The 19042-nt window shown below is 49.4% G+C and overlaps 1 protein-coding gene across 5 annotated transcripts in view; it reads left to right on the top strand.

The window, feature by feature from the left end:
• Positions 1–19042, top strand: part of JADE2 (jade family PHD finger 2) — a 65120-nt gene that overhangs the window by 22808 nt on the left and 23270 nt on the right. For all 5 annotated transcript variants that reach the window (XM_030459327.1, XM_030459324.1, XM_030459328.1 and 2 more), the window contains exons 5-6: positions 11293–11462; positions 18798–19009. In XM_030459327.1, coding sequence (XP_030315187.1) covers positions 11293–11462; positions 18798–19009 — 382 coding nt within the window. The remainder of the gene's footprint in view (positions 1–11292; positions 11463–18797; positions 19010–19042) is intronic.

Below are 19042 nucleotides of genomic sequence, written 5' to 3'. Positions count from 1 at the left end.
AGGTCCGGCGGTTCTTTGGGAGGATGCAGAGTTGTTGGCAGGGGTGTTGGTTGCTGTGGTTTTGCATTAAGCAGCAGCTTTGGAAAAAAGGAGCAGGAGGAGGGATGTGGAGCAGCTGGGGAAGGATCTGGAGAGTAAGTTTTGTGAGGAGCAGCTGGGGGAGCTTGGGGGGTGTTCAGCTTGGAGAAAAGGAGGCTGAGGGGAGACCTTCTCACTCCCTACACCTACCTGAAAGGGGGTTGATCTCTTCTCCCAGGTGATAGAACAAGAGGAAATGGCCTCAAGTTGTGTCAGGAGAGGTTTAGATTGGAGACTGGGAACAATTCCTTCACAGGAAGGTTTGTCAGGCTGCCTGGGGCAGTGGTAGAGCCACCATCCCTGGAGGAGTTTCAGAGCTGTGTAAATGTGGTGCTGAGGGACATGGTTTAGTGGTGGCCTTGTCAGTGCTGGGTTAACAGTTGGACTTACTGATCTTAAAGGTCTTTTCCAACCAAAATTAATCCAGGTCTGCTGGTGGGGACCAGTGCTGGAAAGAGGTGTGCTGGGGCTGGGAGAGGGATGGGCTGGTGCACCAGTGATGGGTGTAGGACTGGGGCACAGCCCCATCCTTCTGTCCTTCTGCTTCCTTGGCTCATCCCAGCCATGCCTGGACTTCTCCTCTCCTTCCCCCGCGGGCCCGGGCAGCCCTGGATGGAGGCCATGCTGTCTCCTTGTGGCTCCCAGCCCGGGGAGGCCTTTCCGAGGCACTGGATGAACCAGCACACGTTGTTCTCCAGCTGAGGTTGGGCTTCCTCTGCTCCCTGGCTGTTGACTCATCAGCAGCTTCCCCTGGGCTTTGCTGCAGAAGGGGCAGGCAGATTCTGCAGCAGTGTGTGGAGCTTTTGAAGCAGAGCTCTTTTTTTTTTATTTATTTGTTTTGTTTTAACATGATTTTTTTTTTTTTACCTTTTTTTCCCTTTCCCTTTTTTCCATTTTTTTCTCCTTTTCTCCTCTTTCCCTCCCTTTTCCTTCTTTTCCTCTTTGTCTTCCTTTTGCCCTCTTTGCCCCCCCTCTCCTCCCTCTCCTCCCTCTCCTCCCTCTCCCTTCCCTGTCCCTTCTTTCCCTCCTTTTCCCCCTTTCTACCCCCCTTCCCTCCTTTCCCTCCCTTCCCCTCCTTTCCCTCCCTTCCCCTTCTTTCCCCCTCCCCCTTCCCCCCTCCACCTCTCCCCCTTCTCCCCTTTCCCCCTTCCCCCCTTCCCCCTTCCCCCCTTCCCCCTTTTCCCCCTTTTCCCCCTTTTCCCCCTTTTCCCCCATTTTCCCCATTTTTCCCATTTGTCCCCCTTGTCCCCCTTGTCCCCCTTTTTCCCCTTTCCCCCCCTTTCCCCCCTTTCCCCCCTTTTTCCCCCCTTTTCCCCCCCTTTCCCCCTTTCCCCCCCTTTGCCCCCTTTTCCCCCTTTTCCCCCCTTTTCCCGCCTTTTCCCGCCTTTTCCCGCCTTTTCCCCCCTTTTCCCCCTTTTCCCCCCTTTTCCCCCTTTCCCCCCCTTTTCCCCCCTTTTCCCCCTTTTCCCCCCTTTCCCCCTTTTCCCCTTTTCCCCCCTTTTCCCCTTTTTCCCCTTTTTCCCCTTTTCCCTTTTTCCCTTTTCCCCTTTTTCCCTTTTTCCCTTTTTCCCCTTTTCCCCTTTCCCCTTTTCCCCTTTTCCCCCTTTTTCCCTTTTCCCCTTTTCCCCTTTTTCCCCTTTTTCCCCTTTTTCCCCTTTTTCCCCTTTTTCCCTTTTTCCCCTTTTTCCCTTTTTTCCCCTTTTTCCCCTTTTTCCCTTTTTTCCCTTTTTTCCCTTTTTCCCTTTTTTATTTTTCCTGTTATCTTTTTTATTTTTTTGTCCCTGCCTTCCATCTCATCCTGAAAACCACATGAGCTTTGGGGCTGTGGGTGGCATGCTGCCCATTTAACAAAGGGCTATTTCTTGGGTCAGTTATCCCCATGGATCCTGACATGCTTCAGACATACCCCTGCATTTCCCTTTCAAGATCTGAGGCTCTGCTCTCATCAAAAGAAATCAAAATCCCAACTGCCCTAGGCTGAAATGTTTAGATCACAAGCCCTGGGACATGAGAACAAGGAAAAAGGGAGAGGAAAGCTCTCATGGGGACCTCCCTGGTGATGCCTGGCCATGGTGGCATCGGGGAGGGGTGGGTTGTTTGTGGGGTGCTCTCTCCTGGTGGTTGTTTCTTGGGATGGGACTTTGGACAGTGGTCTGGAGTGATAGGATATGTGGGAATGGCTCTAAACTGGAAGGAGGGAGATTTAGGTCGGACATTAGGAAGAAATTCTCCACTGAGAGGGTGCTGAGCCCCTGGCCCAGGCTGCCCAGAGAAGCTGTGGCTGCCCCATCCCTGGCAGTGTTCAAGGTTGGATGGGGCTTGGAGTAACCTGGGGTGGTGGGAGGTGTCCCTGCCCATGCAGGGGGTTGGAAATGGATGAGCTTTAAGGTCATAGAATCATAGAATCAACTGGGTTGGAAGGGACCTCAGAGATCATCAAGTCCAACCCTTGATCCACTACCACTGCAGTTCCCAGCCCATGGCACTGAGTGCCACATCCAGGCTCTTTTTAAATATCTCCAGACACGGAGAATCCACTACTTCCCTGGGCAGCCCATTCCAATGCCTGATCACCCTCTCCAGAAAGAAATTCTTTCTGATCTCCAACCTAAACCTCCCCTGGCACAACTTGAGACCCTGCCCTCTTGTCTTGCTGAGAGTTGCCTGGGAAAAGAGCCCAACCCCCCCCTGGCTCCAACCTCCTTTCAGGGAGTTGTAGAGAGTGATGAGGTCTCCCCTGAGCCTCCTCTTCTCCAGCCTCAACACCCCCAGCTCCCTCAGCCTCTCTTCATAGGAAGGTCCCTCCAACCCAAACCAGTTTGGGATTCCAGGATACCCGATGCAGGATGGGGATAATCTCTTCTGCAGCAGCAGTGGGTCAGTTCAGGGGTCTGGGTGGTGCAGAGGGGGTGTCAGCACTGCAGGGGTTGGTAAGTCCATGCCCAGTGTGAGTGTGAGCACTTTGTGAAGGACTCAGCCTGGTTTACTCTGGTACTTGTCATCATTTTGGTTTTACAGTCTGCTTGGCAAGTTCTCAGGTGGGCTTTCAGCAAGTCCTCGCCTTTATTAGTTGGCTATGGGCAAGGTGTTAATCCAGCCTGTTCTTACCTACTCCCAAGGCACTTGGACTTTTTGTTTCTAATGTTTTCTAATCCTCCCTGGGGACACTTGTGGTTTCTGCTGCATCAGGCAACAGGAGGTCAGGTATATTCCAGCAGTAAATATATAGAATGAGAGAGCTGGACTCCCCCTGCTCTGTCACAAAGTTTATGGCTCTAGGGGATGGATTCAGGTTTGGGACAGCCTTGGGAGCTTCCACATCTCACTCCATCACCTCCATAAGACTCCAAAATTTCCAGATCTCACTCCATCACCTCCACATCTCCACCCAGACTCATTAATTTAGTGTATGGCCAAACCAAACAGTAGCAGATCTGCTTGCTGCTGCTTGCAACCACAGCAGTAATTAATCACCTCTTGGTGATTTAGTGCACTTTGTGTCCTCATTGAACAATACAAGGAACTATTACTTTTAAGTGCTCTTCAGAGTGATGGCAGGAGCAAGACAGCCTGGAAGGAGAAATAGCTACTGGGTTGTTTGTGTTTCTGTGGATTATCCTGTTGAATTTAGGTGGAATTGCATTGCTGGAAAGCAAGGGGAAGTGGAGAAGAGCTGGTAGGTGGTTTTTCTGGTGCATTTAAAGGAAATGTGGACAGTGCAGCAAGACAGGGTTGGTTGGCTCTGTAGCAGTCTGTGGCTGGTGCAAGAGGCAGACAGATCCCTCCTGGGTTTGTGGGCTGGACCGTGGCTGTCTTCAAGTGACTCAGCGTCAAAACTGTTCTCCTGTGTTTCAGGGTTAGTGCAGTGATTCAAAACACATTAAAAATAAAAATGTTTGGCTGCTGCCTTTTCAGATAGCTCAAAGCTTTGTTTTCCCTGGGTTAGGTTTGTGTGAGGAGACCTGTGTGATAGCACCGGGCTCATGACAGGAATTTGTGTCCTCGCCTGGAGTTTGGAGCTTGGTGATGCTCAGCTCTGTTCCCTGCAGAGTTGGGGAGGATTTGGCTGATTCCTATTCTGCTGCCACTCACACCTGCACCCCCAGCTGGGACCTGCTGTCCCTGGTCCCTGTTGGTTGGGGGGTTCAAGTAGGAGCAGAGCTGTTTGTGTTACTGAAATAATAATGGGAACATTATCTGGTGGAGAGAATGAAATCCAGATGCTTTAAACGTTTGTAGCTTGGCTGGAGTTGCGTAAAGAAGCAACATTTTTTGGCTTATTATATCCAGAAAACATATGCTCAAAGTGTCCCCGGCTTCCCTAGTAGCAATTCCAAGATATATCTTGCTTAAATGAGCAGAATGCCAGCTCTTGTGCCTGCTAGCTGAGTTTGGGGCAGGCTGGCATCTGACATAGGTCCCTGAAGGCCCACGGATGGGTCAGTGCTGCTCTGGGAGAAAGAGAAGTGCAAGACCCATGGGTGTTGGTGCTGGTGCTGGCTCTGCCCAGGTCACCTGTGGAGAGCAGATGCTGCCTGAGCATCCTCTGCAGCTGCCCAGGGGCTGCTGTGTTTTGCTGGGTTTTGGAGGCTCAGGCTCCAAGAGCAGCTCAGGCTGTGTCTCCTCCCAGCAGCAGGTCAGAGCCCCCACCTTGCTGCCCTGTTAAGGCTGGAAAGGAGTATTCCAAGAAGATCTTTGCACAGCATCAAAAATTAGGCGTGCATTTTGCTCTCAGCCCACAGGCTGCTTTTGTCTAGTCAACCAGAAAAAAAACCATCTGTGTTTTGGTGTTGTTGCAAGCAGCCCACCAGCAAACCGCTGCCTGGCTGCCCCTGCAGCTCCTGATTTTTTTCTTCTGCCCATCAGCTGTGCAGATGAACTCTGCTGTGAAATGGTCCCTGTCCTCTCCTCCACCCCATGAGGGAAGGTGGATGCTGCTCTGCAGCTTCCCAAGGTGGCACCTAAGTGTTTTGTTTACGGGGTCCTTTCTCCTGCCTCCACCCAAATGATTTTTTCCGGGCACTGAATCAGAGTTGAGACTTAAATAATTCATGTGTTGAGCTGAATAGCAGGGAGATTTAGGCTGGAATAAGAACGTGAGGAAGACAGGGACAGCAGCACTCAGATCTTCATCTCATCTGCTGAGCATCGGGCTTTTTATGTGGTGATAAACAGCTCAGAAACAAAATTGGAAAAGCTGTCTGGGTTTAACAAGATGGCTGTTTAGTGCCTCCTGTTCACTTGTTTTCCTCTTTTTATCACATCAAAGAAGAGTGAATCACTTTCTCCTCAGAGGATTACATTATTCCAGAGGCCTGGAAGGACCCACTCTGGTTACAGGCTGTTACTGAAGGAGATATTTACGCACTGAGAGGAAAATGCAGCATTTTTCTTACTGCACCTGCTAATTGGCATTTGGAGCTTCAGCTGCATTGATGTAAAACCTCAGGACCTGCCTGTGTAGATCTTCAACCACCAGCAGTACCTGAAGGGCCACCCTGACCCTGTTCCTGACCTTTTGCAGAGAACTGGGATTGTCACAGGGACATTTCTAGACCCGACGGTCCCAGATCCGGAAGGAATTTCCCACCTGAGATGTGCTCTGGGTTGCTCAGGGTCTTATCAGAGCTGATAATGAGAATTTCTGTTACTTCTTGGAAAGCACCGACAGTCCAGGAAAAAAAAAAACAAAAAAAAACCTAAAGAGATGGTGAGTGTAGCTGAGCCATACTGTCCTGGGCTGGTCCCTGCCTTGAAGAGGATCCCAGGGTCCCTGATGCATCCTGCAATCCCCCGACACATTCCAGGGTTTCTGATGCGTCCCAGGATCCCCTGACACATTTCAGGGTCCCTGATGGGTCCCGGAGTCCCTGATGCACCCCAAAATCCCCTGATGCATCCCTGGATCCTTGATGTATCCCAGGATCCCTGACATATCCCTCGGTCCCTGACAACCTCCAGTGAAGGAGGGGTGGGATGTGCAACCAGTGCAGCCCATGACATCACTGCATGATGTCACCAGGAGCCACACTCACTGGCTGCTGGTACCCAGAGGGCAGGACAGTGCTGCAGGCAGCCTTAACCCTTTCTTCATCATCCCAAAAGGGACCTGAGCGGGGCTGAGCCCTGGCCAGAGGTGTTTGGGAGCCTGTGGGAGCCATCTGGGCAGGGGTGCTCCTCTTGCAGCAGCTTGGGGAATCCACTTGCGGTGAAATCCAGCTGCTTTGTTCTCCCCAAAACAACAGTGAGAACCTGAAGAAGAGCTTCTGGTTTCTTAACTACCTGTGTAGGGTTCTGGGGTGAGTGTTTAACTGAAGGTTTAGGTGACAGGAGGGAGTGGTGCCCCCCAGCCATCCCTCACACCCTGTAGCAGCAGTGGTGGACCCTATGGTGACACGGGGCTGCTTGCTCCAGCAAGGGGAAAGGTTGATGTTACATGACCTCCATCAACTATTTTTGCTAGAAATGTGCTTGTTAGAGCCCCCATAGTGAGGCTAGACACAGAATGAGGTGGCAGATCAGGCCACCAGGTCAGACAGGTCCTCTAAGGCAGCTTCAATGCCGATCTAAACATCAAGTCAGTTAATTTAAAACTAATTTAATGTCTTCTTGGTATTCCCTTTCTTCTTTGAACCCATCTTCACGGGTATAATTTCTGGCTCATGGTTTTACAGACTTTACTAGAAGCCCTAAAAGGGGTGTAAGTAGGTGTAACCTGGTCAGTAAATCTGAGCCTGAGTACCCTGAGGGTCACAAAATCTTGTTTGTGGGTTACAGCTCATTACTGTGACCATCCCCATCCTTCACCATCATGTCACCAGGCTCTTCTAACATCTTAAATTCTACTCTGCTATTGAGGAGCAATAGCACCTATAATATCTATTAGCTTAAGTTGATAAGAGGATGGGGCACCTGGTTCAAATGGCCTCCTAGACACTATTTTAATCAACAGAAAATGAAAATCATCCCTTTAAATTGCCTTTTTAAAGTCATCGTGTGCTGCAGGAGAATTCCCCTGTGAGCAGAGTGAGTGGTAAGAACAGTGTCAGCATCTGCTGAAGATTCCTGGCAGAGTTATCTTTCCACTGACTTTCCTAAGCTGATTTATTTATGGCCACTGAACCAGACTGATTTAGACTGGAACGCAGGTAAAGAAAAGATGACTGACTGAAACCTTCCTGGTAATAAAATTAAGGATTTTTAAACCAGAAACACTCAGAAGGATTAATTACTTCTTGCTAGTACTTTAAAAGGGATCATACAGAAAAAAAAAGCCTTCTCCCCTCAGCCAAGTGAAGCATTCAGTTTACAGAGATGATTAACTGTGGGAATTTGCTGAGTATATTTTATTACTGTGCAGTCTTCTCCGGGGATAGATGGGATCCTCAAGAGTATTGGGGTCCACTTACTCCTTTTCCTCAAGTGCCCTTGAGACCCACTTGCAGACTAATGGCCTCAGGTTTGTTGTGCTTTTCAGGCTGATCCTGATTTTCAGCCCTTCGTTTTAAGTAAGCCCTTGATGGTTACAGGTATTTATTTTCTTTTTTAAATGCTGAGTCTCTGCCTGGCTGGATAAATAAAGGAGTAAATGCTCCCCCAGAATAATCCAGCTGCTGCAAATGGTTTGGCTTTGCCTCTGTGCTGCTTTGCTGTGCTGGGGTTGCAGCCCCTCGGTGGTGGCTCATTACAGGAACACGTGTGGTCCCACCACCACATCCCCACAGATCAAAACTCTGGGGGATAAGGAAAAACCTTCGAAAATGTAGGAAATTCCTCCTGTGCTGTGGAGATATGCTCCTGCAGGAGTTGGCCCTGATGGAGATTGGAGAGCAGCATGAATGAGCTGGGCTGAGGAGTTCTCAACTTCAGAAATGTCCCAGCAATGAATTTCCAAGTGCTGCAGTCTTTAGAAAACCATCTTGTGTATCACCAGGCTCCTCCTGGCACCTCCTGCCCACCACAGCAGTGTTGATGGGCATCCCTCACCATCCACATCCTGCTCCAGAGGCCTGGGCTTGCCTTTCTGAGGGAGGTGGGAAGTTCTGCATCTTCCCCACTATGCCTGAGGATGCAATAGGACAGGAAAATTAGAAATCAAGAGTAGAAATAAGACAGGAGGCTTGATTCCCATGGGATCACCAGTGCCTGAACCTGAGAGGAGAAGAGTATTATCACGAGTGCTCATAATTGTGTGAGTTGGTGGCACATTTGCAGATGTCCTTCTCACCCAGCCTGCATTTTTATTTTTCTGCTGAGCAGCTGTTTGCAAATGTGGGTGTTTTTGAGATTAAGCCCCATTTCTGTGTGCAGGTAAAGCTCCAGTGATGTCCTTGCCAGCCCCAGCTCTTAGATCCCAGTAGGAGATGTGCACAAGGGTGGTGGTGACTTCCCTGGGCTTATAGCTTCCCAGACTCTGGTTTTCTTGATGTTTGAGGAAGGGTGCAGAGCACAGTCTGCTTTCTCTGTTGTTATAAATCAGTTTGGGGTTTTTTCTAAAGGATTTCTCTTTTGTACAAAACTGTAGGATCTTTTCCTTCCACTTCCCTTCCTTCTCTTCCAGCCATCTCTGCAGTCATTATCTTTATATCTGAACACCCAGAAGCTCTTGGCAGGTGTGTTAGCATGTGTCAGAGAGCAATGGGTTGTCTTTTAGGAACATGATTTTACCCTCTAAAGCAAATCCAGGGATCAATGGGAGGCTGCAGACCTCCAGGCATCAAATCCTGCTTGGTTTTCCCTGAGGTTTGGGGCGACCCCTGTGAGCCCTCAGCACCTGGCAACTCTCCTTAGGGTGGGATCTGCAGCATTTGTGAGCCATAAAAGCCTCATGTTTAACTAAGTGCTGCAGTTTGATCTGGACCAGGCTTCCAGCAGATCTTTGTAGGGTTCTTTCTGTATGAGAAAATAATTATAGGGTTATTTCCCAGGCAGTGTTGGGCAGTGGGTATCAGCACTGTTTGTGTCACAGCTCAGTACCACCTGTTGGGACAAAGTGTCCCAGGGTCCTGCTCACAGAAGGGGAAATGAGAAAATAAAGTTTAGTGGTTCTCTTAAGATTCATTTCATATTAAATGAAATTTAATTCCCACTGCAATTAAACTGAAGGAGATGCTGTTTAATGGTGCAGTGTTGGGGAAGGCAGAACATGGAGCTCCCTACGATCTCTGCATCACCTGAGAGTCTAAACATGCAGCCGAGTTTTGGGGGGTTTGGTGGTTTTTGGCAGAGGGCTGCATGGCCCTCAGAGTCGTTTGCTTCCCATCTCTGAGCACCAAGGTTGAGTAAAAATCCTTTTCCACCAGGTCCTGCAGAGTGACTGCTCCAGTCACTGTCACCAGCCTCACCAGACCAAGTGGTTTGGTGGCTGTCAGTACAGTGAAGGACCCATCCAGGCTGCTCCTTTGCTGTGTACACAGAGAATTAATCTTTGTGCTTTTATACCAGGCTAAAAATAGCATTTCCCTTCTCCCAGCATCCCGAGCATCCCTGCTGGCCCCGGGTCAGAGTGTCACCTGTTGCAGCCAGCTCTGGGGCCAGCAGCTTGTGTAACTCGGCTTAAGGAAGGACTTAGGTGCCCTGCCTGCAGTCCTTGCCAGCAGGAACATTCCTGGTTGTTTTTGTTTTTCTCAATAACTTGCTGTTTTTCTGCTGCATGACCTCTCTCCCCAGCCTGCCTGCTGATCCACCTAGGGCTGGACACCTTCTCCAGAGCTCAGGAATGGTCCTTGGACCAATACACTTTGTACCCACGACTCCTCTGTAATTCAGGGCTTGGGAACTCCTTAGATGGGTGTCCTGAAACCTGATCAGAGCAGGCACAGTTTAAATACAGATGTTACTGAACCTCCAAGACCTGTCCTAGATAACAAAGAACTCATTTTAAATTCTGGGGACTTTTGCATCTGTCTTTTGCATTCCAGAGCCTCAGCTGAAATGCCAAGATGTTCTCAGGGCATGGGGACACATCTTTATTTTCCATTTATTGGTGGGGAAAGAGGTAGCAAGAACCCCTTTCTTGATATTTCCTTCTCCCAAGCAGTCAAATTATTATTTCTCCTGCTGGTGGCTCTGGAAGTGCCTCCAATAGGTATTCTTGCAGAGGACAGCAATTAAACCAGGTATCTGGCTCTGGAGAAACTCCAGGTTCATTTTCTTGCCCTACCACAAATTTTCTTGCTGAGTTTGGGCAAGGCAGATAGGCTTCTGTTCCCAAGGGGTGCTGTGCCCAAACTTCTTTCTTGGCCCAACTATGGAGTGTCTGGTCCCGTGGTTGAGTTAGTTGCATGATGGACCCAAAGACTTTGCCCCAGACCCATCCTGGAGTGGGCTTTCCACACTCAAGAAGCTGCTTGGAAAGGAGTGAGATGCTGCCAGGGGGTTGTTGTGTGTTTGTTTGGGAGTTTTTTTATTGCTTGTGGTATTCTGGGGGAGGAAACGGGAGCTGTGCAAACCCTGCAGTGAGCTCCAGCTCCTGACATCGCAGAGATCTGTCAGCTGCCACCAACAGGGCTGCTTTTCATTTCCAGCTCGTCCTCTTGCTTGCATGTCATGATGCCTGACACTGTCAGCAGTGCATTGCATGGCAAGTGTCACACGTGTTGCCAAGAAAAGGCAGAAGAACTGCCACCTCCTGCTCAGTTCCCGTGCGAGGGGTTTGCAGGTGGCTTCTCTCCCTGTCCCTGTGGTTGGGATCAGGGAGCTCTGAGGATAAACCTTGTTGACCTCTGTAGGACATTGTCCATGGCTGAGCTGGCCAAAGCACTGCCCAGCACAGGGGTGAACGTGGCAGTCAAGTCCTGGGCATTCTGAAGGTGTCCTCTGGTGGGGCTTGGTCACAGGGGCTGGGCTGGAGGGTGCTTTAAATCAGGGGGTTGCACTGCCTGCAGGTGATGGTGTGGGGAGTGAATACCAGCATGGAGGAGCTGGCTGGGCTCATGTTTCTTGATGGAACTGGAACAGAGCCTAGTCTGAACCATCTCATAAGGTTGCCCAGACCAGGAGTCTCTTGTGAAGTGCTTGTGTCCAATTTGTGGTGCTCCAAGCATCTGAGGCACAGGAGATTACACCCAGTTCACAAAACCCCTTTGCTTTTGCTGGCCTTGCTTTCCCACTTAAGGTCAGGTTTGTACACGGTGTGGTCACACCTTCCATGCAAGGAAGGGGATGCTTTGGCCAGTTGTAGCTCTTTCTCAACCTCTCCTTCTTTTCTTCTAGGATCATACCCCAGCTGGAGAACTCACCTGCACAGGTTTCCCCGAGCAGCCCCCCTGGCTCTGAGATTTCAGAAGCCACAAGGACTTACTTGCAAGGAGTGAGTCGCTATGACCTGGATGAGCTTGATGCTTACTGGTTGGAACTTGTTAATATGGAGCTGAAGGAGATGGGTGAGTGGTGCTGTTGTTTTTTTCCTTTCCTGGGTATCCAAGAGTGGGCATTCTTCTGTCTTTTGAAGTAATCACATTTAAAAAAAAAAAAAAGGCCTTGAAGAAGAAACTTATATTCAGGCTCTCTCCAGAAGAGAGCCCTTCACCACCTATGAAAGGAGATTGTCACCTGCCTGGCCATAAGCAGAGCTTTGTCCTGGAAGATATTAATGACATCCTCAGATTTCTAAACCATCTTTGCTAACGTGGGAGTTCATTAACATAACTGCAGTGGAGAATTGCAACCTCTCCTCCTCTTCTGAGGACCAGGAGTTATCTCCCAGCCTCCAGAGATAGGCTGGGGTTGAAATTCCTCCTGGGTGTTCAGCTGAGCTGTTGTCACTGGGCACTCCAGGGGGACAATGTTTCATTCCCTAAATATTTCATGACAAAGAAGGAGCCTAATCTCTGAGTGGCTCTTGAGAAGCGGTGGGGAGGAGAGCTGGAAAACACCTATGAGATCATCCATCTCCCTTTGCCTTTAGGATCTACGTAGCACATGCCTTTTCCAGTCCTTTTTAGGTCACCCCAGGGATGGAATTTTATCACCCGGGATCAGATAAACCTCCAGATAGCTCCAGCTCTCTTCTCTGCCAGCTCTCCTCACGATTAGGAGGAATTGTTTTGAAAAAAAATCCCTAAGTTTTTTTTTGGCATAACACAGCTTTAAATAGCTTTAAACCCTCCATAAGGTTCTTCAAGAGCTGTTACTGGACTTGGTAGTCACTTACTGGTTAAAAGAACTTGCGTGCACTAGAGATGGAATCAATATTTAAGCATGCCTAAATGTTTTATTTGTTGCTGCTGCAATTTGAGATAGTAAAAAAAAAAAAAAGTGGGTCTGAGGGAACCTGAATGAAACCCTGAGCCACATTTATGTGTATGCCACTCCAGGCACCACAAGCTTTCCTGTTAGAGGAAATTCTTTGGGGTTTATATGTTAACATTTTGTGCTCTGTTTTGTGATCTCCACTAAATCCAAAGCTATTGTAAGAGTGGGGCTAGAGAGACTTCAAAGGCCAAGGCTGAAAAGATCACTTTGCAGTGATGGGCACTTCATAACCAGACAGAAAATCCTGAAGAAATTGCTCAAAATATTGCTGGGATCAATTTTAGTTAAAGGCAGAGACAAAGTTACTAAGTATTGCCTTGACTTAATCCATATGGTGTATGCTGCTCACATATGCCCACCACAGCTTCTATCTTGGGAACTGGAGGTGTTCCTGGTATTTTATGGCAGGAACATGCAAAGGTCACATTTATTGCTTTTGAAGCTCCCAGGGGGAATTCATCACTGCATACTTGAGATATGTCTGTGTACTAATGAGCTGCTGCCTCCCTCAGTGGAGGGGAGAGTGGTCAAGTGGACGTGGAAGAAGCTGAAATAGGTGGAATAACCCCCCCAGGGGGAAGATGTGTTCAGTGGAGCTGAGGTTGTCATTAAATGGACACCATGGGGAGCAGATTCTGGCCTCCCTGGCAGTCTGGGGGGGCTGTGTCCAAGTCTATCCCATCCCACCACATCCTTTAGGGATTCAGGAACTCCCTTTCCCCCTGACCCCAAGCATCTTGGTGCTCCATGGGCACAGCCTGTACTCAGGCAGCTGCCACCCACCCAGGGGTGCCCATCACCATCTGCTCTGCAGGGCCACTCCAAAGTCTGTCATTTGATGTGTTTCTGTTACTTTTAGGACCACTCAGAGCCCTTCCACCCTTTTCCCCCCTTTGCCTCCACGCTCGGGCTTGACAAAGTTTCACCCATTAATAATTCAGGGTCTGTTTGTTTGGATTAATTTCCCCTTCCCCTTGTTTTGAAGAAATCCAGCCAGTTTGGAGCTGTTTTATAACATGCCTGTGCTGCAGCCCACAACAAACATCCACACGTAGCCCAAAATCTTTGTTCTCTGCTGAGATCACAAGCTCGTGGCACAAGAATTTTGGCAGCAGACAGATTGGGTGCCTATCATTCAGATAGATGAACCAGCAGATCCTCCACTACTTGGTGGCATGTTACAAGCAAGAGATGGATTTAATAGCAAATAACCACAGCTTTTAAGCTTGTTTTTAAGCAAGGAGATGCAGAAATATTTTCAGGTGGCAGTTCCTGAAGCTGTTGGCAGAGGGGAAACCCCTGCCAGGCTCTGGAAAGGGAAGCTGAGCTTGTTTAACTCCTTGTAGGAATGGATAGTGCAGGAGAACCCTGGAGTGGTAGGACAAGGGGTGATGGCTTTGAACTGGAAGAGGGGAGGCTGAGGTTGGACATTAGGAGGAAATTCTTCACTGTGAGGGTGCTGAGCCCCTGGTTGCCCAGGTTGCCCAGAGAAGTTGTGGCTGCCCCATCCCTGGAAGTGTCTCAGGCCAGGTTGGATGGGGCTTGGAGCAACCTGGGCTGGTGGGAGGTGTTGGAACTAGATGGGCTTTAAGATCTCTTCCCACCCAAACCAGTCTGGAGTTCTGTGTAGTTCTGTGTTAGCAGACACTTTAGATCTGTTGCCTCCACGTTTCCCAGCACAATCAGTTTTTCTGTCAAGTCGCTGCTCTGCTTTTTGCCATAAATTCCTGGTGGTAAATGCAGGGCTTTCCATCAGTACCCAGAGTTTTGCAGCTGAATGGAGCACAGAGGCTTTCATCAGAAGTGCTCCTCTGTCAGTGCTGAGCATCACTGGAGAGGAGAGAGAGAGACAGCAGCTTAGAAAGAGGCTTCTAAAACATTTTGTCAGCGTCTTAAATTTGAGCAATAATTGATGTCGGTGGGTGGCAGAAAGGGTGATAATTGGTTCTTGTAAACCTTTTAAGTGCTTAGCAGGCTGTGTTTGTAACAAAATAGCTAGAAGTTTCACTGGATGCTCAGCTGGCAGGGATTGTTTGTGGCTGTTGGGTCAGGCTTTACTTTCAGGCTGTGTTTATAAGGAACTTTGATGAGAGATTAATAAATCCCCCCAATGCTGGGTGAGGGGCTGGAGGTGCCTGGGGGATCCAGGTAGGTTGGGTGGTGTTGGGGTGGTTGTCCTTCCTCCCCAGACCTTTTTAAAGGATGTTTAGGACAGGGTCTGGAATGCCCAAAGATTCCCTGGAGCTGGTGGCTGCATCAGTGTCCTGAGTGTGTGGGTGCTCAGCCTGGTTCAGAGGCAAACTGTGCTCCTACCAACATGCTGGTGCCTCAGCTCAGTTTTAGCTTCAGGTTGCTCTCATTCCCCCAGGTTCTGAGGGGAGAAGGATGCTCAGCACAGCATTGCAGAGGCAGAAGCCCAGGCCAGCAGGTTTGCAGTGAGTTGCCCAGGGTGAGCTGGAGGGACAGGGAGCTGGTGACCTCAGGAGGCTGCTGTCCCTGTGGCAACACCCCATCCCATCATGGGGATGGAGTTTTTTCACTCTCATTTTTTCAAAGATATTAAGAGACAAATGTACATCATCTCACAAGTGGGGGTTTTTTTTTGTTGCTGGTTTTTTTTTAATTAAAAATCCACACTGATTTTGTTTGTTTGTTTATCTTTTTACTGAAAAATAGACTGCCAAGCTTTACAGCTTGTGAATCAGCTAATGGCACAGCCTGCAGCACTGATGACTGTTTGTTCAGGAGCTGTTTTATCTCCAGGTATCCCCCCCAGGGGAAAGGATTTATTGTTTCAGTAAGTTGATTTTCGTGGAGCACCATTTAGGCAGAAATAGATCTCTGGTTGGTGAAAGGTGGCACTCCAGCTACTTTTCTCGGTTTTTTTCCCCTCCCTGCTCAGTGAGTCAGCTCACACCACAATAAGGAGTAGCTGAGAATTCATTTAGCAGAAGAATATTGCTCCTTCATGCCACATAAATTAGGATATTACAGAAACAATTAGAACGGAGAGCGGCGTTGTGGAAAGGAATGTGCTTGGTGGTTCTCCCAGGCTCTGGTGTCAGCCCAGCTCCTTTGGGATAAAATATTTAAATTCTGTGTTTTGGGTGCTGTAGGGAGGTCAGGGGGCAAATGAGGTGTCTGGGCTGGTGACTGCTCCCTCCCTGGATAAACAAGGATGCTGGAAGGCTGTGGAGCTGCAGGGACCATGGCAGGTCCCAACAGTGGAGATACAGGGAAGAGTTTTCTGCTGGGAGCAAAGTTCAGCTGAGAGGCTGGGTTCCTACATGTTTTCTCTCCCTGAATCAGATCTGGAGACTTCCTGCAATGCATCATCATCTGGCACCTTTTTTTCCATTTCGGAAGTAGAGTCCCCCTTCTTTCTTCTCTGAGGGCTTCTGTCCTTTGGTAGGGGACCCACCAGCACCCTGCCTTGGCATGGGAGAGGATCTCTTCTCTCCAGGGCTCCCTGTCTGACCATGGGGTGATATCAAGGGTGTCCAGGGTGGCCACATCCAAACCAATCATCATTAATGTGCTCTGTTAATGGGCAGAGGATACAGGTAGCCTCCTGGAAGGGGTGATGAGGCCAGCATTAAATCGTGCCCCTCAGCATCACATCTGCACAGCTTTGAAATCCCTCCAGTGATGGAGATTCCACCACTGCCCTGGGCAGCCTGAGGCAGGGCCTGACAACCCTTTCAGGAAGAATTTGTTCCCAGTATCAAATCCAGACCTCCCCTGGCACAGCTTACTGTACTGAGATGTGAGATGAAATTCTCACTTCTGCCAGTGTCTCTCCAGACAGAAGCTACAGAGAGCTTTGTGCAGGCTCAGAGAACCTTTCCTCCCCACCCTTCATGCAAGAGCTTTGCATACCTTAACCAGGTGAAAATTCTGTTCACTTGGTCAGCAGAGGCCATGGTCCCTGTGACTGTCTGAGACGGGACTTCACTCCCTGGAAGTGGCTGATTGTAGCCAAGGTCAGTACCTGGGTCTCTGTTCTTCATGGGGACAGTAAGGTGGCACTTGTGCATGGACACAGGGAGTGTTTTAGTGGAGGTTTGGGGTGGGTTTTTTGTAGCAATTTAGCTAGCCACAATCAATCCAGATAGCTTTTTTGCAGCCCAAAAGTTGGGCAGTTTTATGAATGGAGTTTAATGGCACAAACCTCATGTGATGCAGAAGGAGGTAAATGGAGTACAAATGGCCCAAGCACTTCACCCCCAGGCCCCATTGTTTAGTGTTTCATAAGCGATTAATCGCTTCATCCCCATCAAGTGCAATTGTCAGTTCAATAAGCTCCCAGGTCTCCTGAATGGTGCTTGGCAAACGAATTCCTGATGTAATTACATCTAAATGGAGTGTGAGAGCACACGAGGGTGGGAGGGAGAGATCTATATTTCCTCGATCTATTGGTAGAAGGTTGCTGGGAGGGAAACCCCACTGTGGGACTGGTCTGGCTCCTGCACAAGGGTTTGGGGGATTTGCTGCCCAGGGGTGGGGATGCTGAGGTATGGCTGGGGATGGAAAGTGCAGGAGGTGGGCTGGGAGCTGGTTCTTGCTGCTGGAGGGGAAATGGGAACAGTGGTGATGTCAACGGCATCCTGGTAGTGATGCCTGTGAGATTCTGGTGATGATGCCAGTGGCATCCCAGTGATGCCAGAGCAGTTCTGACCCTGCAGGCAGGTCCAGTTGGTGATTCCTGTGATTCCCTCCTCCCTTTCCTTCCTGGAGCTGCCTGCACCTGCCAGCTTGCTGCTTTTTTCCTATAGCACAGGGTGGCTCTGGAAAGTGCGTGGGAAAAAGCACCAGGAACAGTTTAATGATGGTTTTGCTTTCCAGAAGAGCAGAGGGAGCAGAGCCTGAAAGGCTGGGAGAAGAGGGATAACTCCAGGCTGATGCTGAGATGCCTGGGATCATAGCTGCAGATGTGGACCTAAGACTCTGACTGAGTTTGTATGACATTGTAACTTCCAGCTTTCCATCAAAAAGTGTCCAAAGGGACACCTTTAAGGCAAAAATAACACTCTGGCTTTGTCTGTAACCTGCTCCCTGCGTTCTATCCAACCAAGCCAATGCCAAGAACAAGGCCTGGGCAGGCTTTGCCATCCTGGGGCTCTGCAGAGCTCCTGCACCCATCCCATCACCAGGGCTGCTGGAGATTAAAACAGGTATTGTCAGGTTCCTTGGCGTGTCAGGGCACGGGCAGCTCTGTGATAGGGAATGGAGTTGTCTGTCTTCGATGGTATCTCAGCCTCAACAGAGACCCGTGGAATGCCAGGCTAGATGTTTGCAGAGACTTGTTGAGCCAAGGGAAACTGTGCCAACATGAAACAGTGGTGGGGAAGAGCTTAAAAAAAAGGCAGACAATGGTGTGTGTACTTCCTGAGCTCACCTATGGGTTGCTCTACCCCCTTGATAGAGTTTTGTGGCCATCAGAGGAAGGCATCGTCCAGCTGGAGGGGCTGCCCAGGACCTCCCAGCCTTGTCCCTTCCTAGCCCTGGGGGTCTCTTGGGACCCCAGGCCTTCATCGTGGATAATATATCCAAATAGAATGCAAAGATGAAATGTTTTTTGTTGCATCCTGCTGTTATCTCCATTCCCATCTCTATCATGAAACGGTGCTCGGAGACAGGATGCAGTGGGGTCTTAACTCTCTCTCTTACACCTCTCTCCTCCTGCTGACAAATATTTTTTCCATCTTTTTTGCTTTACCAGGAGTGACCTTATGTTGCATTTGTGGCACTGGGATCTTTTTGGGTGGGTGAGAAGCAGCAGCAGTGCTCAGCCTGGCACTGTTCTCCTAGAAGCAGCCTCCTTTCCCCATAATAGTGGCCAGGTATCCTGCTGTTGGAGGTTTCTGCAATGAGAAAGGCTCTCCTGGTTATTGACTTCATATTCCTGGTTGTCATTCTGGAGAAACCTCTGGTAAAGCACCCCTGTGCCACTTCTTTCACTAAAGGTCCTGGTACGGGGGGAATAAAATGTGACACAGTTGTGTCTGACCTTCTCATTCCACCAAAACCAACCAGGAAAATACCCCAACCCATATAAGTCCTTGGTTTTAGCCTTTGGCTTCACTTTTACAGTTCCATTTAATTGGCCTTAAAAGGGTCAATTTTCAGCCTTAACAATTACAGCGTTGACTTTGTGTTGCCAAAGCTTGTCTGAGCCCTCGCTGCAGAAAGCATCTCTGAAGAACTTGTCTCGTTGAACATTGAAACTGTCAGACCTAATTATCCACATTGCTTCAGCTGAATGGGTTTCTTTCCTCTCAGCCAGCAGCAAGATTTTGTTACTGTCTATGAAACACAAACTGCAGCCCCAGTCAGAAGCAGTTTGCTGAATCGCCGTGGGTTTTCCTCTCGAGTTGCAGTTGGAATCGCTCAACCCTCGGCAAAACGTTCCCCGGAGTCTGGGGGGCTCCAGAGCCTCATCAGTGTCCTCTTCTGCCTTGCAGAAAAACCTGAGCTGGATGAGATCACCCTGGAGAGAGTGCTGGAGGAGCTGGAGACCATGTGCTACGAGAACATGAACATCGCCATCGAAACGGAGGAGGGTTTGGGCATCGAGTACGATGAGGACGTGGTGTGCGACGTCTGCCGCTCGCCCGAGGGGGAGGATGGCAACGAGATGGTGTTCTGTGACAAGTGCAACGTCTGTGTGCACCAGGTGAGCAGCAGGCTGGGGCTCGTGGCACACCAC

This window comes from Calypte anna, chromosome 13 (assembly GCF_003957555.1).
Source record: "Calypte anna isolate BGI_N300 chromosome 13, bCalAnn1_v1.p, whole genome shotgun sequence".
In the NCBI taxonomy this organism is placed as follows: Eukaryota; Metazoa; Chordata; class Aves; order Apodiformes; family Trochilidae; genus Calypte; species Calypte anna.
The sequence above is the reverse complement of the archived record's forward strand: the minus strand, read 5'-3'. Positions and strand labels throughout refer to the sequence as shown.